This window comes from Strix aluco, chromosome 3, assembly GCF_031877795.1.
Source record: "Strix aluco isolate bStrAlu1 chromosome 3, bStrAlu1.hap1, whole genome shotgun sequence".
Lineage (NCBI taxonomy): Eukaryota > Metazoa > Chordata > Aves > Strigiformes > Strigidae > Strix > Strix aluco.
This window is the reverse complement of record NC_133933.1, coordinates 11,045,075-11,061,860: the sequence shown is the minus strand read 5'-3', so window position 1 is coordinate 11,061,860 and position 16,786 is coordinate 11,045,075. Positions and strand designations below refer to the sequence as shown.

Genomic DNA, 16,786 nt, shown 5'->3' with positions numbered 1-16,786 from the left:
CACGGGTGGCTTCTGCACAGCTCCAGGGTCTGAATGTTAATCCTGCCTTAAGGAACTCACCTCTGGTTTAACAGCCACTACCTTTCCCCATTCCTTATCTACACATCACTGACCAAAATTAAGTTATGCCCATTGTTATGTTTATACTTCTGGAGATAAAAAGTCCTTGGACATTCTGCCTTGAGGCTCCAGTGACTACCAGGTTCCCAAGCTTTGCTTTAGGCAAAGTAAATCCAGGTATGCAAGTATCACCTTCCTCTTCCCCACCCCCCTCTGTCTTGTCTTAGAGCTGCTTTTCATTACGTCTGTTATTTTCAAATTAAGATCTCACAGGGTGCACTCCCGTTCTTGTTTGTTCTGTTTTCCCTAAGTTGTTACTTGTAAAAAGATAAAGGCTTCCCAGAGTTTCAGGCAATCACAACTTGCATTCCAACAAAGCTGCTCTCACTAGTCTGTTTCATTTATTCACGTGTTTCAATTTAAATAGGAACATTACATTGAGATGTACTCTTCTACTGTTACATAATGTTCCATCAATTTGAAACATCAATAATTCTAAATATTTTTAGAATTTAAGGATTTTTAGAATTATTTCTTGGTTTTTTTACTATCTTTCATTGGTGCAAGCATTATGGCGTATAGAAAAACTGGGGAACAGGATTCAATACTGAGTGTCAGTGTTAATGCTGGTGAAATGAAGCCAGTTTGGCTTTGATCTGAAGTAATTTTTTAGGTGTTCCACTACTGTTTATTTCTCAAAACTGATCTTTTTATTATACAAATAAAACAGATCTTTTTCCTCAAATTATTATTTTTAGCACATTATATATGATAAAAAGTAGGATTTAATAGTATGTTGGTTGCTTAACCTAAACTTTACTGTTTTTACACCTCTGTAGCACTAGAAATATGAAAGCCGTGTACCTGCCAGCTCAGTGGAAGTGGCAGAGAAGTACCTATACCTGCTTTACAGGTAAGAAAACTGAAGCAAAAGGTAATTTTTTGGAATTAATCTCCTGGCTTACACAATTTCATAATTTTCTTGCCTTTCCCTACCTTCCAGGCTCCTATCCATTGCTCTAAGCTAGGTCGTCTCAGCATTTCATCACATACAAGTCCCAGTTTACCTTCACCATACAGGTGCATATAGTAAAGGAAAACTGATCTTCCCTCCCCACCTTTTTCCCACTAGTTCTTTAAAGAAGTTGAGAAATCCAGAATCTAAAAAAAAACTTCGTAAAAACCACAGATCACATTTCTATTCCTTACAAGTGCTTTGCAACACTTACACTGTACAGAAAGGCCAGAGGGGCAAAGCAAGTTTTTCAGATCCACATGGCTGGTGGAATAGAGAGGAGATGGTGAAACCTACCATCTCTGCACTGGTGGGTTTTTCATATAAGAGAAGAAAGGAAAAGCTTTCCATAAAAAAAAAAAAAAAGATGTAAGTTTACAAAAAACAGAAGAGGTAGACAAAATCCTGAAGATATCCTGTACCTGTTCACTAAGAGAAATCTTCAACTGCTTCTTTACACAAAATATAGCCCCTTCTGTTCTGAGCTAATGCTTTCCTAAAGAGCATTACTCTTGTCGATGTACAGAAAGTTACAGCTTTATGAGTCTGATTACCTGATCCCAAAGCTCCAGATTCCCCCTGACAAGTAAGTTCAGGAATGGAAGCCAAGTTCTGGTGCCTCTACGAGCTGCCCTGTGGGCCTAAAGCTCCCCACCGTGGGTTCAGTGGGGTGCGGCCAGTAAGGGTACTCTCAAAGCCTCTGCTAGACTTTCTGAGTTCCAAAAGGAGGGAAAAGTAAAAAAAGAAAATAAATCTCATTAGGAAAAACATCCTGCAGTTTAATCGAAATGGCAAATGCAAAGTTAAAAAAAAAATTAATAAAAAAGCTAGATGTCATGAAAGATAAACAGTAGAATAAATATATATACATAGAGCGGTTTTCAAAATAGTCGTATCTTAAAATAAAAACATATACCAACTCTCGGGAAGATGACGGGCAATACTAACAGAGACATTCTGTTTAAATATTTGGTATTTTAATTTAGGAACATGCACTTTCTCTTCTGTATGTATTTCAGGAAAACATGGGGTCATGCTGTAAAGTTCCGGTATTAGTATTCTCTCTTTATTGTTCCTTTGGAAAGAAAGGTGTATTATTTTTGCTGTTCATTCCACTTCCTTCAGTTACTGAACACAGCCGGGTTCTGTGTCCAAAGAGGGAGCAGATCACTACGTAGAATGTTTTACCCTGATGCTGTTCTGGGAAAATGGGAAGTTAACTTAGATGTGCTGATTTGGACTCAACCTTTTAAAAGACGACTTCATCATATCCAATTTTGGCAACAAACAAACAGAATACCTTCACTGATGCTTTATCTTCTCTTCTTTTTGGAGTTAGTGTGTTTTCAGTGGGATGTTTGCTTCCAAGGATTTTTCTTCTCATTCTGATCATGGAAACTGGTAAAGAGTGACACAGTCCTCCCTACTGCGTGGTTGCTGCTTTTTGCTGACAGGTGTATGACAGGTACAATTTCTGTGCTGTCAAGAGCGTGGAAGATATACTTGTTATTTTACTAACAGTAAGACTCCTGAGATTTAAAAACCAAATCAATTCTTCAAATGTTAACAATGAAGGTCTTGAACTTTGCATCTTTTAGACGATGGCTCTTCCATCTTCAGTGCTTCTAAATTACTGGGATCAGCTTTGCCCTTATCCAGGACAACAGTTATACCAGACAGAAGGTACCCTCCTCCTCCGCTCATTGTCAGTTTTGGATGGCTTCGATCTGGCAAGACCTTTAAAAAAACCCAAAATACAAACCAAACAAAAAACTAAGCATCTGTAAAAACTCACTTGATACGTTCACATCAAATTGTGTAATTTAAGGTTACTGTATAAGATGTCATTGTTTTTTCCAGCCACTACAAAACAGCCATTTGGAAAGTGTATTTATCTTTTAACTATCTGTGTACCAGAAACCTATTCTAGAATACAGGCTACTGCCTTATTTTCTGATTACTACTTCTTACTACTGATTACTTCTTCATGGCATTTCTAGCAAAATTATAAAGTCAAGGTTTGGGATACATGAAAGTCTCATTAATGTGTTCAGAACTGGTGTACTTTGCACGAAACCACAGTTGGTCTAACAAAACAGTATTAATACAGTAATTTCCACTTCTGCTACCATAAACTTTACGTAACTACTCTTAAAGTAAGGCACAGCGATGAGTCACCACTTTCAGCTACACTATACTTTTCCGTAAATGTTTTCTCCTCAGCTGTGCTGCTCCTTGCTCTGACTGCCACCACAGCTCTGAGCTGATTTATTCATGTCCAGGAGACAGTGCAGTATTGTTCCAACTCCACCTGGACACAGTAACCCTTGCCAAGCCTCACTCGTGTGAACGCCTTCATCTATGAATCTCCTAATTGTTCCCAATTTGGTTTTCTGATCACTAGTCAGTAATTGTGGCCACCCCTGAATTAACTCATCCCCTAAACAATAATTCCTTATGGACTCCAGAAGCCTAAAGGCAAGGAGAAAGTCAGTAAAATGCAAGAATCTCTTCAGAGGTGGTGAGCTGCTCAGAAATCACACATGCTTCTCTTCTCCATAGTTGAGAGGGTACTGCACATTTGCAAACATCCTGTTCAAAGTCGGCCGAATGGACATTTTTCACTGTGGAGATGTTTTCCTCTCTCATCTTGTTTTTACTTGTTCAGTTCCCAGACTGGAAACTTCCTGTTACTTTAGTTCCAGGAACTAAACTGTTATTTGAAGACACTGACTTTGTAAGGCACCACCATTCTTAACATTACGAATTTTTTTTCAGCTGTCAACCAACTGCAAATGAATAAACACTCGTAATATTTTGCTATGTCTCTCTTAGGCAACATTAGATTGTCCCTCGCTTTAGGCTAGCTAGCCACTAAAGCAGCACAACTATTAAATCTGTGCTACAAATATTTCAGCAAATGTTTAAATGAAGTGCTTAGTAAGAAGAAAATAAAGTATTTCCATTTGAAGTTGTTGCAATGAAGCATTAAAACTCTTCAGAATATTTTCTCACTGCTCTCAGGTAAAACAAATGCATGAGCTTACAGTTTCAGTCAGTCCAAAAAACAATTTTCAGAGAGTGTTTCGCTCCCCAGTATTCATGCAGTTTGACAGTCATTTACCGGAATCCTTACCTGATAGTTTCGTAGCCAGGTTTCAGACAGCTTTAGGTTAATAACACCGCCTCTTTCTCTCAGCTTTGTGTAACATTCTAATAATGGCTTAAAAAAACCCAAAGAGTAGGTTACACAGCAGAATAGTCTCAAACTTGAACTATAACAGCTAACGTAACATACTTGATTTACCTCTTTATACTGGCAGTAGACAACAAAAGGCCTTGAAGGAGCAACAAATTCCAATAAAGAAAGTAATAAAGGAGTGGGATGAAACTTGCTGGCTACAATTAAGCTGCAAAATAAATTTCACGCGCGTTACTCTTCTGCTTCCAAAACCTATTCATCAAGTGAATTTTTCTCCTACTTAGCACAGCGATCAATTATAGCTTAAATGTTGCTAATCACCATGTTTTCATGGCTCTAATAACTCCCCAAATAAAAAAATCAAATCACGATTTCCTACTTGCATAATTAAGAGGATAAAACACTTGCTCCCTAAAGTGCAGTATATTAAACATGTTGCAGAAGTGCTCATTTAAGCTGTTGAGCTCCACAATAATTCTTATGACCCAAGAATTTGCATGCTGCTTTCTCTACCCTAAGACCATTGCCCAAATGTAATTTAAATTTTGTGACTGCTAATTGTTGCTTAGAATGTAATCTCACTCGTGATTCTTTAGACTGGGTAATCTTCATTAGATAGTTTTATATTAAAAAGTTATTATTTAATGAGAAAACAATTTAATGAGCATGACTAAAAATCTTTTAAGAAGAAATTATGTCCTTGCCAACTTAAAGGCCCAACTTAAAGGCTTCACATTTTATTCTTCATCCTCATTTTAGTACATTATAACTCATACTTACAGATGCTTAAGATTCTCTACAGGTATCTTAAGAGTTTTTATCAAAAAAAATCACTGCTAAACTACACTGCAAGACATGGTTAAGATTCAATGGCTTAGTAAGTTGTACTTGTGCAGAAAGACTGGGCTAATTATTAATTGTAGTTAAACTACTTTTCTAGTATACGGTTACTATATGAAAAGACCCATCAGTTAATTAACATTTGTTCTCCAGGGGAAATGTACAGCACCAGAGATACCGTTCAATTTACCTAACAGAAGGGAGATAAAAATTCATGTTCAATTTTCTAAATGCAACAGAGATAAAGAGGTGAGACAGTGTTTCTACTTCACTCTTCTGCTGGCCATGGCCTTGCAGGCTACAGATTTAACCCTAATTCTAAACTTCAAAAAAATCTGTGCTCACTAATTAACCAAGTGGACCATAAAGAAAAAAGACTCCAGACTGTGCCTCAGAAGGCCTGGAACTGCCGGGAGCTCTGATGCTGCCAGGAGCTCTGCTAGACAACAGGAAGGTGAGTGAGAGATGAGAGAGACTCTGAAAAATCAAATTCTGTTCTCTCATATGGCAGCATGGATTGCTGTCAGCAGGTCGTCTGGTCAGCAGCAAAGATACTGTAATGGCTGAGAGGGGAGAAGGAGGGGGTAGAAGAAGGGCAGAGAAGGGTAGAGAGAGGGGATGTGATCTAATTCTGAACACACAGAGTGTCTATAAACCCATTTGTGCTTTCATCGTATCAGAAAAATGTAACAGTCTATCTTTAGAAAGTCTTCTAAAGACGAATACTAAATCTCTAAGGACTGTCTTCCTTTTACCCCCTCAAAGACCTATGACAGAATTCAACTCTCAGAAATGGAGCTGAACAAATAGGTCTAGTAGAAGGATTGTTTTACCATGTAACAGCACAGAAGACATAAATTTTATTAAAATTGTATCTTCTACCTTAAGTAGTAAATATTATAAAATTCAGGACTTCAAGAATTGTCCTAAAGTTGGTGCCCACCTTTACCTAACAACCAGTGTTTCTTTACACTGACGGTAAGCCCTAACCTTTGTCCCCACCTCCAGTGTGAACCAGCTTTCCCCTATCCTTTCCCCGCTTCTCTCTTGCAAAACAAAACAAAATCCTAACTTCCCTGCCTGCTTCTCCTCACGTGCCAAGTCATTAGTTTGAAGAATTTCTTTATTCCGTGCCAATTCTTCCTGGCTTAGCGGTACATGGACCCTGTGGTTCTTGACCTAAACAAAGAGTGGGCTATAAAAGGCAGACACCTACAGAAAGGCGATCCTGACTGAGCCACCTGGGACAGTGCTCTCGGGCAACCATAAACTTCTCTTCCCCGCCCCCCCCGCCAAAGACCTCCTAAAGCAAGGAATCACTCATCCCTTCAAGTACATAATTTGTTACAGCTTTCATGCATTACAAAAGACAAAAGAAGTATACAAGTGATTGAAAACAAATGAACAAGAGACAAAGACTAAACAGGCTTCCTTCAACTCAAACTTATTCAACAACCGAAGATACTATTTTACACTACAGAAAAAATCAAGTCAAGTTGAATATTAATTTTTGCTTTGCCAGACCATGCGCAGACATTAATTATAGCAATGGGTGCAGAGGACAGCAGTAAAGCCGCCACAAAACACTACCACTGTTTAGGCAGCTTACTGGTCCTCCACAGGCATCGCCAGTGGTGCTGCTGCTGCCCAACAGATGTGCGGTACTTTCACAAGCCTCCTTTAACATCTGATTGCTTCAGAGACCACGGAGTGACCTGTCTCTGCACATATATAGAAAAGTCTAATTCTACCACTTAAATATGCTAAACAAGTTAAAACATTTCATAAAAATAAAAACAGGAATTATACACAAGCATATAAACATAAACAATAAATGTGTATTAAAATTTATCCAAGCAGAACGGCTTTATTCCCAATGAGAATTTATTCTGAGTGAAAATATTCCCATACTCTTATAAGGAAGAAATTAATATTAATGTTAATAAATTAACTAAATCAATGTTACTTGATTAACTCAAATCACTTCAGCATTTGCGAAGAACGTCATGAAAAAGTGACAATCACCAAATGCTCTTACACTATTGTGGGGCTGAATTTCTAGGAATATATTTATCGTATTTGTTTTAAACTTCTGATATTAGATCTTCACGTTAAATTGTTCCTTGGGAACAACTGATCCTTGCTAGAGCAGGTAAAATGAAGTTACGTGTTTTTTCCTGTGTAAAAAATAAATGAGTTTCTAAAAACAAACCAACCAACCAAACCCCAGAACAACAAGCTTAGTTCCAATTTAATAAACTTAAAACTTCATGTTCTACTTTGCCAATTAGAATAGCGTGATTTTTAGCAGCAGTCATTTTGCATTAAATTCTACCTGGATTGTGTTTCTCTGATAGGGTTTTTTTTTTAATGTTTACTCATAGCTAGTCAGAAAACTATGACTTTTAGATCGTGAAATTTCAAACCATTTAAATAACAGAAAAAATCTCAACCAGGTAAGAACCAAACAAGACCCAAGACATACCTGGGTTGACTGCTTCCTTATAAATATTAAAAAAAAAATAGGGCATTTTAAAACCAAAGCTTTTATTTGTTTCAAAGGAAATTGTTTTCTGTAGATGTGTTTTCAAACAGAAGACCTTTTTGACTACAAACTCACCCATCAGCATTCTTCTCTCTCAACAAAGCAGCAGTTTCTATTAGCTTTTTCCTTCTCTCCCATTGTTTTCTTTGCTTTTCCCGAACCTTTGAACAACAAAACAAATAGTTTGCACTTTTAACTGGTAATTATGTATTGGATCATTATTGCATGACTGAATTTTCATTTTTTGAATCTTAGCTGGATTAACATAAGACAAAAGACAACTTCCAGAGTTCCATTTTAACACCTGAATAAGTTGTATTTCAGCATATCTGATCTGACAGCAGAATTTTAAGTATATAGATGTTGTAAAACTTGAGTAGCCATAATACATATTCTTACATTTTCTTTATTTTCCTTTTCTTTGTTCTCTTTAAATTCTGCATCATCAGCATTAATGTCCATTGTTTCTTGCTCTTCTGTTTGGTTGATCTCCATAGCTGCTTCAGTAGTCGATTCCTCTTCTGTTTCATGTAGGGAAGTCTGCTTCTCCTCAGTCAACCCATTGATTTCTTCTTCCACCAGCACGTTATCTTCAGGTTCTGAAGGCAGAGTCTCTGTAGAAAATGTCCCAGAGAGGAGACTATCCACTTCGCTGAGAGGAAATTCATGAAGATTATCGAAAAAAGGTTTCGGAAATCCAAAACAACTGGTAGCAGCTCTAACAGGTCCCCCTCCTGGATACATCTGAATAATGGATCCATAGCCTATGAGAGCAAAAGAATCAAAAACACTGGAAAGCCAGGATTTCTGCATACATTTATGAATAGGTAATTAAATTGCCTGCTTTTAATCAAATTTAACAGGCTGCTGAGGTATGCCTCAAGGTGGAAAATCTTTATTGGAAGGACAAAAGTTACTGCAACTCAGGACAAGGTAACTCAAAGATTATGCATGTATTAAACATGTATTTAGGATCAGCACAAAACATATAAGTAGTGACAAACTGTTAGAAAAGCTAATTTAATTAAGAATGTAAAAGAAAGATTTTCTAAAGTATTTGTTACTTCTCACTATGGAGTGGTTTTGATAAAAAATAAAAGATAATTTAAACAGCATTAATAGGCCGAAAATTCCCTCAATATCCAGACTGTCCCTCTAAAGGAAGAGATGTCAGATGTTTAAACGTATTAAAAAGAACTTTTCAGTAATTATATTGGAATTGCATCCTATTTAACTTACTTCAGAAAGTATCCCTATGGCCAAAAGTTGCTGAAACAAAACCTATTTGTAGTGTAACTGCCTGTGTGCTTCTTGGCCAACAGACAGCACATCTGGGTGCACAACATTACGTCACATTTCCTACCTTTCCAGGCTTCTGGAATATAATTTTCACCTCTGTCCTGTGACTCTGAATGACTTAAAATGAAACTAATTAACTGGGTTTGAGAAATAAAGAACAAGTCAAACTTCTCCTAGAACCTGCTGAAGAAAATGTCATATACTACTTTTAAAATACACATTTTGCAGATGTTAAATCTCTGGTGCAGTGAATGAGAAGAATGACAACATTTTCAGTGCTGCGGGCTGTCTGAATTCCGGTATTACCATTCCTGTTTTCTGCTGTTCATTTTCCTGGACTTCCCAGGTGCCTGCGAAGAATCTGCATGCAAGCTCCTTACAGCCTTTTCTAAACACAATGCCATTATGCCAAGACAGAAACTATCACAGATCTACATACAGTGATATCAACTTTAAATTTCATAGTTTTTTTAAATAGTGAAAAACAAATCCAACTGAAATATGCAAAATATAACTTTCTCCAATGGAAAAACAAGTACCTCTTTGAATACTGCAGATGTTAAAAGTAGATTTTAAAAACTGAGAAAGTATTTTGAAGTACTGCCTTTTAAAAAAATATCAGACGTGTATTTCTTAAGTTTCAAGTAAGCCTTCAGTCTGTACATAACCAAATCTATCAAGTTACTTACCTCCCATTCGCTCCATCACTGCGCCCAACACAAGGCCTGAACATGTTTCCATGACAATCATCTTGCTGCCAGCACGGATGTTTCCTAAAGTCAACATCTGAGCTAGGGTGTCATATCGCAAGTGGCTAGAAGACAGAGGGTTTTAAGAAATATCAAATTAGTTTTCTTGAAGTTAGACATGATGTGTATCAGCTCAGGAGCCTGTCAAAAAAAGTTGGATTACAGGTAAATATTCAGGAACAGCATCAGTGGTCTTCAGAGTCACCATGTGGAAACTTATAATTAGCCATCTGGTAATAAAAAAGAACTAGAACCAGAGCCAAGAAGAAATTAGCAGGGAACGGGTATTTAGTTTTAGAAAGAAAATAGCAAAAGTAGGGTATGAAGTAAGGTGCACATAATAAAGCACACATCTCATGCTGTGCCAGTCAGACAAAGTATTGCCTTGAACTTTTTTTTTTTTTTTTTTGGTTTCTCCGAGAACTCATCGCCCTCTACAACTACCTGAAAGGAGGTTGCAGAGAGCTGGGGATGAGTCTCTTTAACCAAGTAATGAGTGATAAGACAAGAGGTAATGGCCTCAAGTTGCGCCAGGGAAGGTTTAGACTGGATATTAGGAAGTATTTCTTTATAGAACGGGTTGTGAGGCGTTGGAATGGGCTGCCCAGGGAGGTGGTGGAGTCCCCATCCCTGGGGGTATTTAAGAGTCGGGTCGACATAGCGCTTAAGGATATGGTGTAGCTGGAAACTGTCAGTGCTAGGTTAACGGTTGGACTAGATGATCTTCAAGGTCCTTTCCAACCTAGGTGATTCTGTGATTCTATGTCAGTTTTGTAAAGAACAAATGGGATTTGAATGCATTCCTAATCCAGTAACGTATCCTTAGTGACCTTCATCTGTTTCACAGCAGCACATGCCACCTGTAACCCAAGATCAAAACCTAACTCTGACTGCAGTGTCTCCACTGAAGAGACTCAGTGATGGGCAAAGAAATCTGAAGAGATAAATAAAGCCAAGCGAAGGAGATGGGGGAAGGAGAAGCAAAAAGCTTTGAGAAGCCTTAAATAACATAAATTTGAGGTTTTTAAGTCTCAGCATCTTAGATCTATTATTACTACTTGAAAAACAATAAATCAGTCCATCTTAAACAATGCCTGTAACAACGTATCATTTAATTCAGGTAAGTGAAAATCAAACGCGGCTAAATCTCTGTTCTCGTTGCCCCTCCACTCCTGCCCCTCAATGTTAACCACATGTTTTTAAGTTCTGGAGACTTCTGATTGAAGATGATTGTGAATCCCTAACACATTAAAGAGAAAAATTCCTGCTTCTGGTAGGTGGCTTGTTATTTTGCCAGAACACAGGGATGACATGCCACTGACCAAAACCAGGTAAGAGATACCTCAGAAAATGCAAAGAGCCTCTGTCTACATAGGTAATTAGCAAGACGGTGGTGGTAGGGAAATGGTAAAAGCTGATGCTGCATGTAAAAGAGTTTTCCTCTTTGCTGCAATAGCATACTGATTAATTTTCTGTATCACATTATTTTTCATTAATTTGCAATCTTTCCATTACCAGAAAAAAAAACTGTGAGTACTATATCCTCTGGTATAATACAGGTATTTTGAAAAATATTAAAATATCTTTCTGTTATAATTTGAAAAAAGAACCAAAATGAAAACTTACTTAATTTTTCCAGGCTCCCTTGCATAATACATTGTTGAAAGAATGCGAGTGGATGGTTTCACAATTGTAATAACTGCCTCATATCTGTAAGGAACACACAGTAATAGTCTTAATTCAAGCTCAACAAATTAGAGAACTACTAAGTATTTTCCACATTTTAAAATTCACTTACTTTTTTTTCTTCTTCTTTATGTATTTATCTTGAGCAAATTCTGTTTTGTCTCTGAATGTCGTACTGTTCTCTATTAACTGTTGAACTATTTCCTTGGAAAAGAAAATTTATTTTTATTATAGCTGGTATTTATTTCTCATTCATTTCATATACAGTATTTTTTTAAACCAACACTGAAAACACTTTCTTCCAGTAGAGTATGTATACCATTAACTTCTACTGACACTAATGGCAAAGTAAATTTTACTAATCAACATGAAAAACAAGGCACTGCCCTGACTATGTGCAGGAATTTAATCACGTACTTCTGTCTCTAAGTGTTCTTTAGCTATGTAATGCCAGTGAAAAATGACAAAACTGAAAATGCTTATCCTGGAAACAGGGTATTTTGTTGGGAAAGAGTCAGGTAGGTGAGAGAACTAACTCTTAAGAGAGGGCAGACCCATATGGCCAGAAATAAAGAAAAAGCAGGGTTGTTCCTTTCAGCATCAGCAAGTCATTACTTCAGCCCTTACTGTGAAGCCTCAGTGCCTAAATATTCTTCTCTCATGCTGAATGTGAATGAGACTACCCTGCTTTCTAAGTGATTAGCTACTTTTAATTAACTCTGCCTCATTCTAAATACAGGGTATGTTCATTGTCAGTTATTATGGAACAACTGACATATATTCTGTCAGTCTAACGTTCCCCATAGTAACTGGATGGCATGACAGTACAGTAAGTCCTCTGTGATGCTATACAGGCAAAAATATTTCCCAAAAAAACCCCAAGGAACCTGATGTAATTTGTAATATTGACTTTAATCCAACTCCCTCTTCCCTCTTTGGGTCTACTGACTGACTTCAGCATTGCTATCTCTGAGGTTGTCTTTTTTTTCATCTTGTGCTAGTTCCTCCCCTGTACTCTGGCTACTTATCAGACATCACCCTTACCCCACTTAATTTCACCTGTCTCCCAAACTGTGCTAGACTCCTGTACCAGCTCCTTGCACCGTGACAAACTCCTTAGCATTTACTATTTCCTACAATACTCCCCCGACTTCTTCCTTCTCTAGCTCCCAGGTTTTCCCAGAATTCCAGGTTTTGTTTCCTGGTCTCCTTGTTCTAATCTCCTCCGTTTGCCAATCCAACTCTTCCTCTGGGTTGTTTGGTTGTTTTTCAGTAAAATTTACAGTGAGGAAACTGGGTAATATTTCTCTAGGGTAAGCAAAAGCCAGAAGGAAGCTGCAGCACTATGGGAGTACATGCCACTTCAGGTCTTCATCCCAACGCCTATCCCTCAGGACTTGGGAAGGATTTGGGAAGTGATGGGACATCAAACCTCATTAACAGTCAGGTGGTTTTATTTCAAATAAACATCATCTTTAAACTGAGCCTGCATCACGAAAACATGCCATTCACAAACATGAGTTCAGATTTTACCAGACATCTATGGAAGAATAGTATCTACTGCTGCTAATATAACACAGTTTAAAATGAATATTCAGCTACAGTTCAGAAACCAGAGTTAACAAAGTAGGATATTTTAATAATCTAAAATAAAAGTATGGGAGATGTAGACATGCTGAGGACACACAGAAAAGCCAGAGTGATCTTCTGCCATGGATAATGAGAACAAACAGAAAACATTGAAGCTATCAGACGGATTAGTACATTCTTCTCAAAGAGATAACACAACGAGCAGCACAGGCATGGAAACAGAAGAAATACCGTTCTGACCCCCTTGGACCCGTCCCTTATTCAGCAGGCAAAAGCCGAATAGCTGCTCTGAAGAGCAGCAGCAAACAGTGAGATGCAAAGAGGAGATGAACTTGATGTAAGCGTGAGCAATTCTTATTATTATTAGAAAGGATAAATCAAAGATGAGAGAGTTTTGCCTGAAAACATGTGCAGAACAGAACTGGCTGCAGTGGTTTAACATTTAAGATGGCCTCACTTCTTTTTGACAAAGTGCAGGGTGAAAACCAATCCCTTTTCTAACAGAACAGAACTGATCTCTTGAGAATGTTCTTAGCTTTTGAGGTGCAGCTAAAACCCAGGCAGCATATGCATTTGGTAAGTACTGCCTAGAGGCACAGTGATAGTACGTCTGTTACACAGTGTTATTTGTTAATACTTTGCTGCTTAATCCTTTCCTAAACCTTTAATAGTTTAATTATTGCTCAGTTTTAATATGTCTGTATATAGAAACAGCATTTTGAATCTTATAAACAAACAAAACTAAAAGGTGATTATGTGAGCTGTATTTCCTTATGGTTTTAGTTTTTCTTTTTGTCTGCTATGACTTCTGATGCCATAAAAATTCATACTTTACTCTCTGTTGACAAAGTTGCCAACCTTACATGAAGTTTCTCTGAAAATAGCCTTTGCATTTTTGTAAAAACAGATCTTTAGGAAAAACATGACGAGCAGAAGAACAAAGAAAAAGCACTGAAGTCTACGCACTGATAAAAAGAATAGCCTATTTCATAAACTCAAATATAACCATCAAGGTAGCACAGAAATGACACCAAAACCTTATTTTTACCTGTCCTTTAATACCCTTGTCCTTCAAAGCCTTTATGTCATCATGAGTCAGTTTTTGAGACTTTCCATCGTCAACTATGTTACGATTATCTGTACCTGCTTCTTTTGTTTCTAAAGGAAAAGGACATAGATTTGTAAAATCTAGCTCTAAATATCTTTAAGTTGAAGAAAGATATGATTTTAGTTTCACAGAAAGCAGACTTCTCAGGATTAAACCCACATGCTTCATGGCCTTGCAAAGTATTGCCTAAGCAATCAGTGAAATGTAATATGTAAAATACACCTTAGTATATATAGATTCACCCAAACTGAAGTTCACATTTTCCCCCATATTAAAAAGCTCACTTGTTACAGGACTAGTGAAACAGCAGATCAAGACAAAACCATGCACTCTTAGCACAGAAAGAAGTAATGTTAAGTTAACAAATGATTAATAGAAAGCTCTTCCATCATCTTTGCTATTATCAAAGAAACAAATTAATTGGAACTCGTTTTTCCAAACACCAGTCAATCCTCTGCAATACCTGTGGTAGTCTCTTCTACCTCTTGCTTTGGCTGGAGGTTTCCACCACTGGTTACTTCAAATGTAGTTCCATAAATATGTCCGATGGCATTATCCAAATAGAACCACTGCTTCTCAAAAATAATTTTTCTGAAATAATAAAAAAGTTAATTATTATTAATAATATTATATTAAAATCATTGTACTTACTATGTCTGAAACCCGCAATAGTTGAAACCAAACTATAGCTTCATATATGCCATTTTTATCTGCATCCTTGAAGAAAACCAGGACAAGTATAAAAAGTGACATTAACCACAAAACCACATTAAACTGAAACTGGTTAGGAAAAGAACAAAGAACTTAAATTGAGCATACAGTAAGAAAAATATTTTTTTTTCAGTTCAAAAGAATTCTAAATTGGCAGATAAAAAAGGCTATAGCACTTGAATTATATAGTGTAATTTTTGACAGGTAAAGTCAGAACAAGGCAAGGAAATAAATTAAAGTATATTAAATCTAGGCTGGGTCACGCGGATTAGCGCAAAAAGATGAGCATGAACCTGTAATTTTGCAGAGCTCCTTTGAAATAACATTTGCCAAAAAACTATGAAGAAAACAGACAGTAGAGCGTCTTGGAATCCTAGAAATGTTTAATACAAGAAAAAAAAAAAAACAACAAAGGATTTTATTATCCCTTTCAGTTTGATTGCACTAAGGGAGATTTGCATTTTTCTTTCTTCACACAAAACAAGATCCACAAAGCCTTTAACTTTCAGGATGACCTAAAAGGTTTCCTTGCCAACCAAAGAAATACTGATCTTGTCAAATGAAACAAGTACCAGTGTATATGCCACATCACATCTGAATCAAAACTTACCAATATGAGCTCTTACTGTGCTTATTATACTCATCACTAATTCTGAAGCTAAGCAAAAAGGTTGAGTTTTTATTTCATTTTCTACTGACTGAAGTATGCAATTCATGCATATATTTTACATATGGTATTATTTGTACCCCCAAATACAATCCAGAATTTAAATAAAGCATAAGAATAAAGTTGTCAGAGACATTACCATTTAATCCTCTTAATAAAAAATTAATATTATACTTGCTCACATAAAGTCTATTAATCCCTGCCAACCCAGATTTTAAAAAACTAATAAATGATTATAAAAGACTTGAAATGACTGAAAAGAATTTTGAATAGATAGGAAAATGTGTGTATGTGCTGAAATTTCATTTTAATGACCATTCTTAAACAGAATACCCAACCACATGTTGTCACACGTTCTTGGAGTGCTCTTACCCTCACCAGATTATAGCAAAGTAAAAATTAAGGTGAAAGTTATTTAACTTCCTGTGAGAATATTTGCTCTTTGACGTTTTTATTCTTTCTTCTATAGTAAGAGTTTTAAACAAAAACTGAAGATGGATCTAATGAACAGGTCTTGGCGGTGCTCTGCAGGCTAACAAAGTAACGACCTGATTTTGGTGCCAGATTCTACTGCTGAACATTAAGCCTGCCAATAACCAGTACTCCCACAATCCTAGGTCTGAGCTATGCCATTTTTAAACCAGTCTCATTCAAGCATAGTACCTTTAAATCTCCATGCTACTGAATCAGGTGTCTGGCCACATTACCCAAGACTGACTTCTACACATTGGTCTATAAAATTCTCTGCTGCAATAGGAAGAGCCCAGGCTGTGTCCACTGATTATAGTAATTCCTGCTGGGGTGCAGGCGCTTCTTGCTATGCCAGTTAGCCTAGGAAAAAGAAATAGGAGACCTTTCATAGCATCTTCTCCAAACTAGAAACTATCCAGCACTGACAGCATCTTCCTACAGTCTAACACCGATGAGAATACTGAGGCCAATCCCTATAAACAAGGCAATGCTGCATCTCGCAGAAATTACGTGCCACAGCGAGATAAGTATGATGAAGATACACTTTTCAGGCTGCTGCACTCTTCAGTTGACAATGACAACACAAAACCATCTTAAAGATCTTCCAACTTCTTACAAAAAAAGCAGACAGGAAATTTTCCGGGTTTTTTTTTTTTTTTGGTCATAGGAACATAGCATTAAAATCTTTCACGCTGCCTGTCCCTCATCGGCCTAACGAGGCCGTTATTTCTGACTGGCACAGCGGGAAAGACCCCCCTTTCCCTCAGGAGGGGCCGCGCGACGACCGTGGGAGCCGCCTCACTGGTGGGGGGGAGGGGAAAGCGCCAACCTCGACCGAGGGAG

At 37.3% G+C, this 16,786-nt stretch overlaps 1 protein-coding gene across 2 annotated transcripts in view; it reads right to left on the bottom strand.

The window, feature by feature from the left end:
- Positions 1 to 1,833: 1,833 nt before the first annotated feature.
- TRMT6 (tRNA methyltransferase 6 non-catalytic subunit) overlaps positions 1,834 to 16,786 on the bottom strand; it is a 15,147-nt gene continuing 194 nt past the window's right edge. Inside the window, exons 2-11 of one of the 2 annotated variants that reach the window (XM_074817350.1) lie at positions 14,558 to 14,685; positions 14,035 to 14,144; positions 11,509 to 11,600; positions 11,337 to 11,420; positions 9,651 to 9,775; positions 8,062 to 8,426; positions 7,738 to 7,823; positions 4,383 to 4,485; positions 4,212 to 4,298; positions 1,834 to 2,812 (exon numbers count right to left, since the gene is read on the bottom strand). In XM_074817350.1, the coding sequence (XP_074673451.1) occupies positions 2,639 to 2,812; positions 4,212 to 4,298; positions 4,383 to 4,485; positions 7,738 to 7,823; positions 8,062 to 8,426; positions 9,651 to 9,775; positions 11,337 to 11,420; positions 11,509 to 11,600; positions 14,035 to 14,144; positions 14,558 to 14,685 (1,354 nt within the window). In that variant the 3' untranslated portion in view covers positions 1,834 to 2,638. Of the gene's footprint in view, positions 2,813 to 4,211; positions 4,299 to 4,382; positions 4,486 to 7,737; positions 7,824 to 8,061; positions 8,427 to 9,650; positions 9,776 to 11,336; positions 11,421 to 11,508; positions 11,601 to 14,034; positions 14,145 to 14,557; positions 14,686 to 16,135; positions 16,304 to 16,786 lie in introns of both variants that reach the window. The other variant, XM_074817351.1, reaches the window with a different exon arrangement.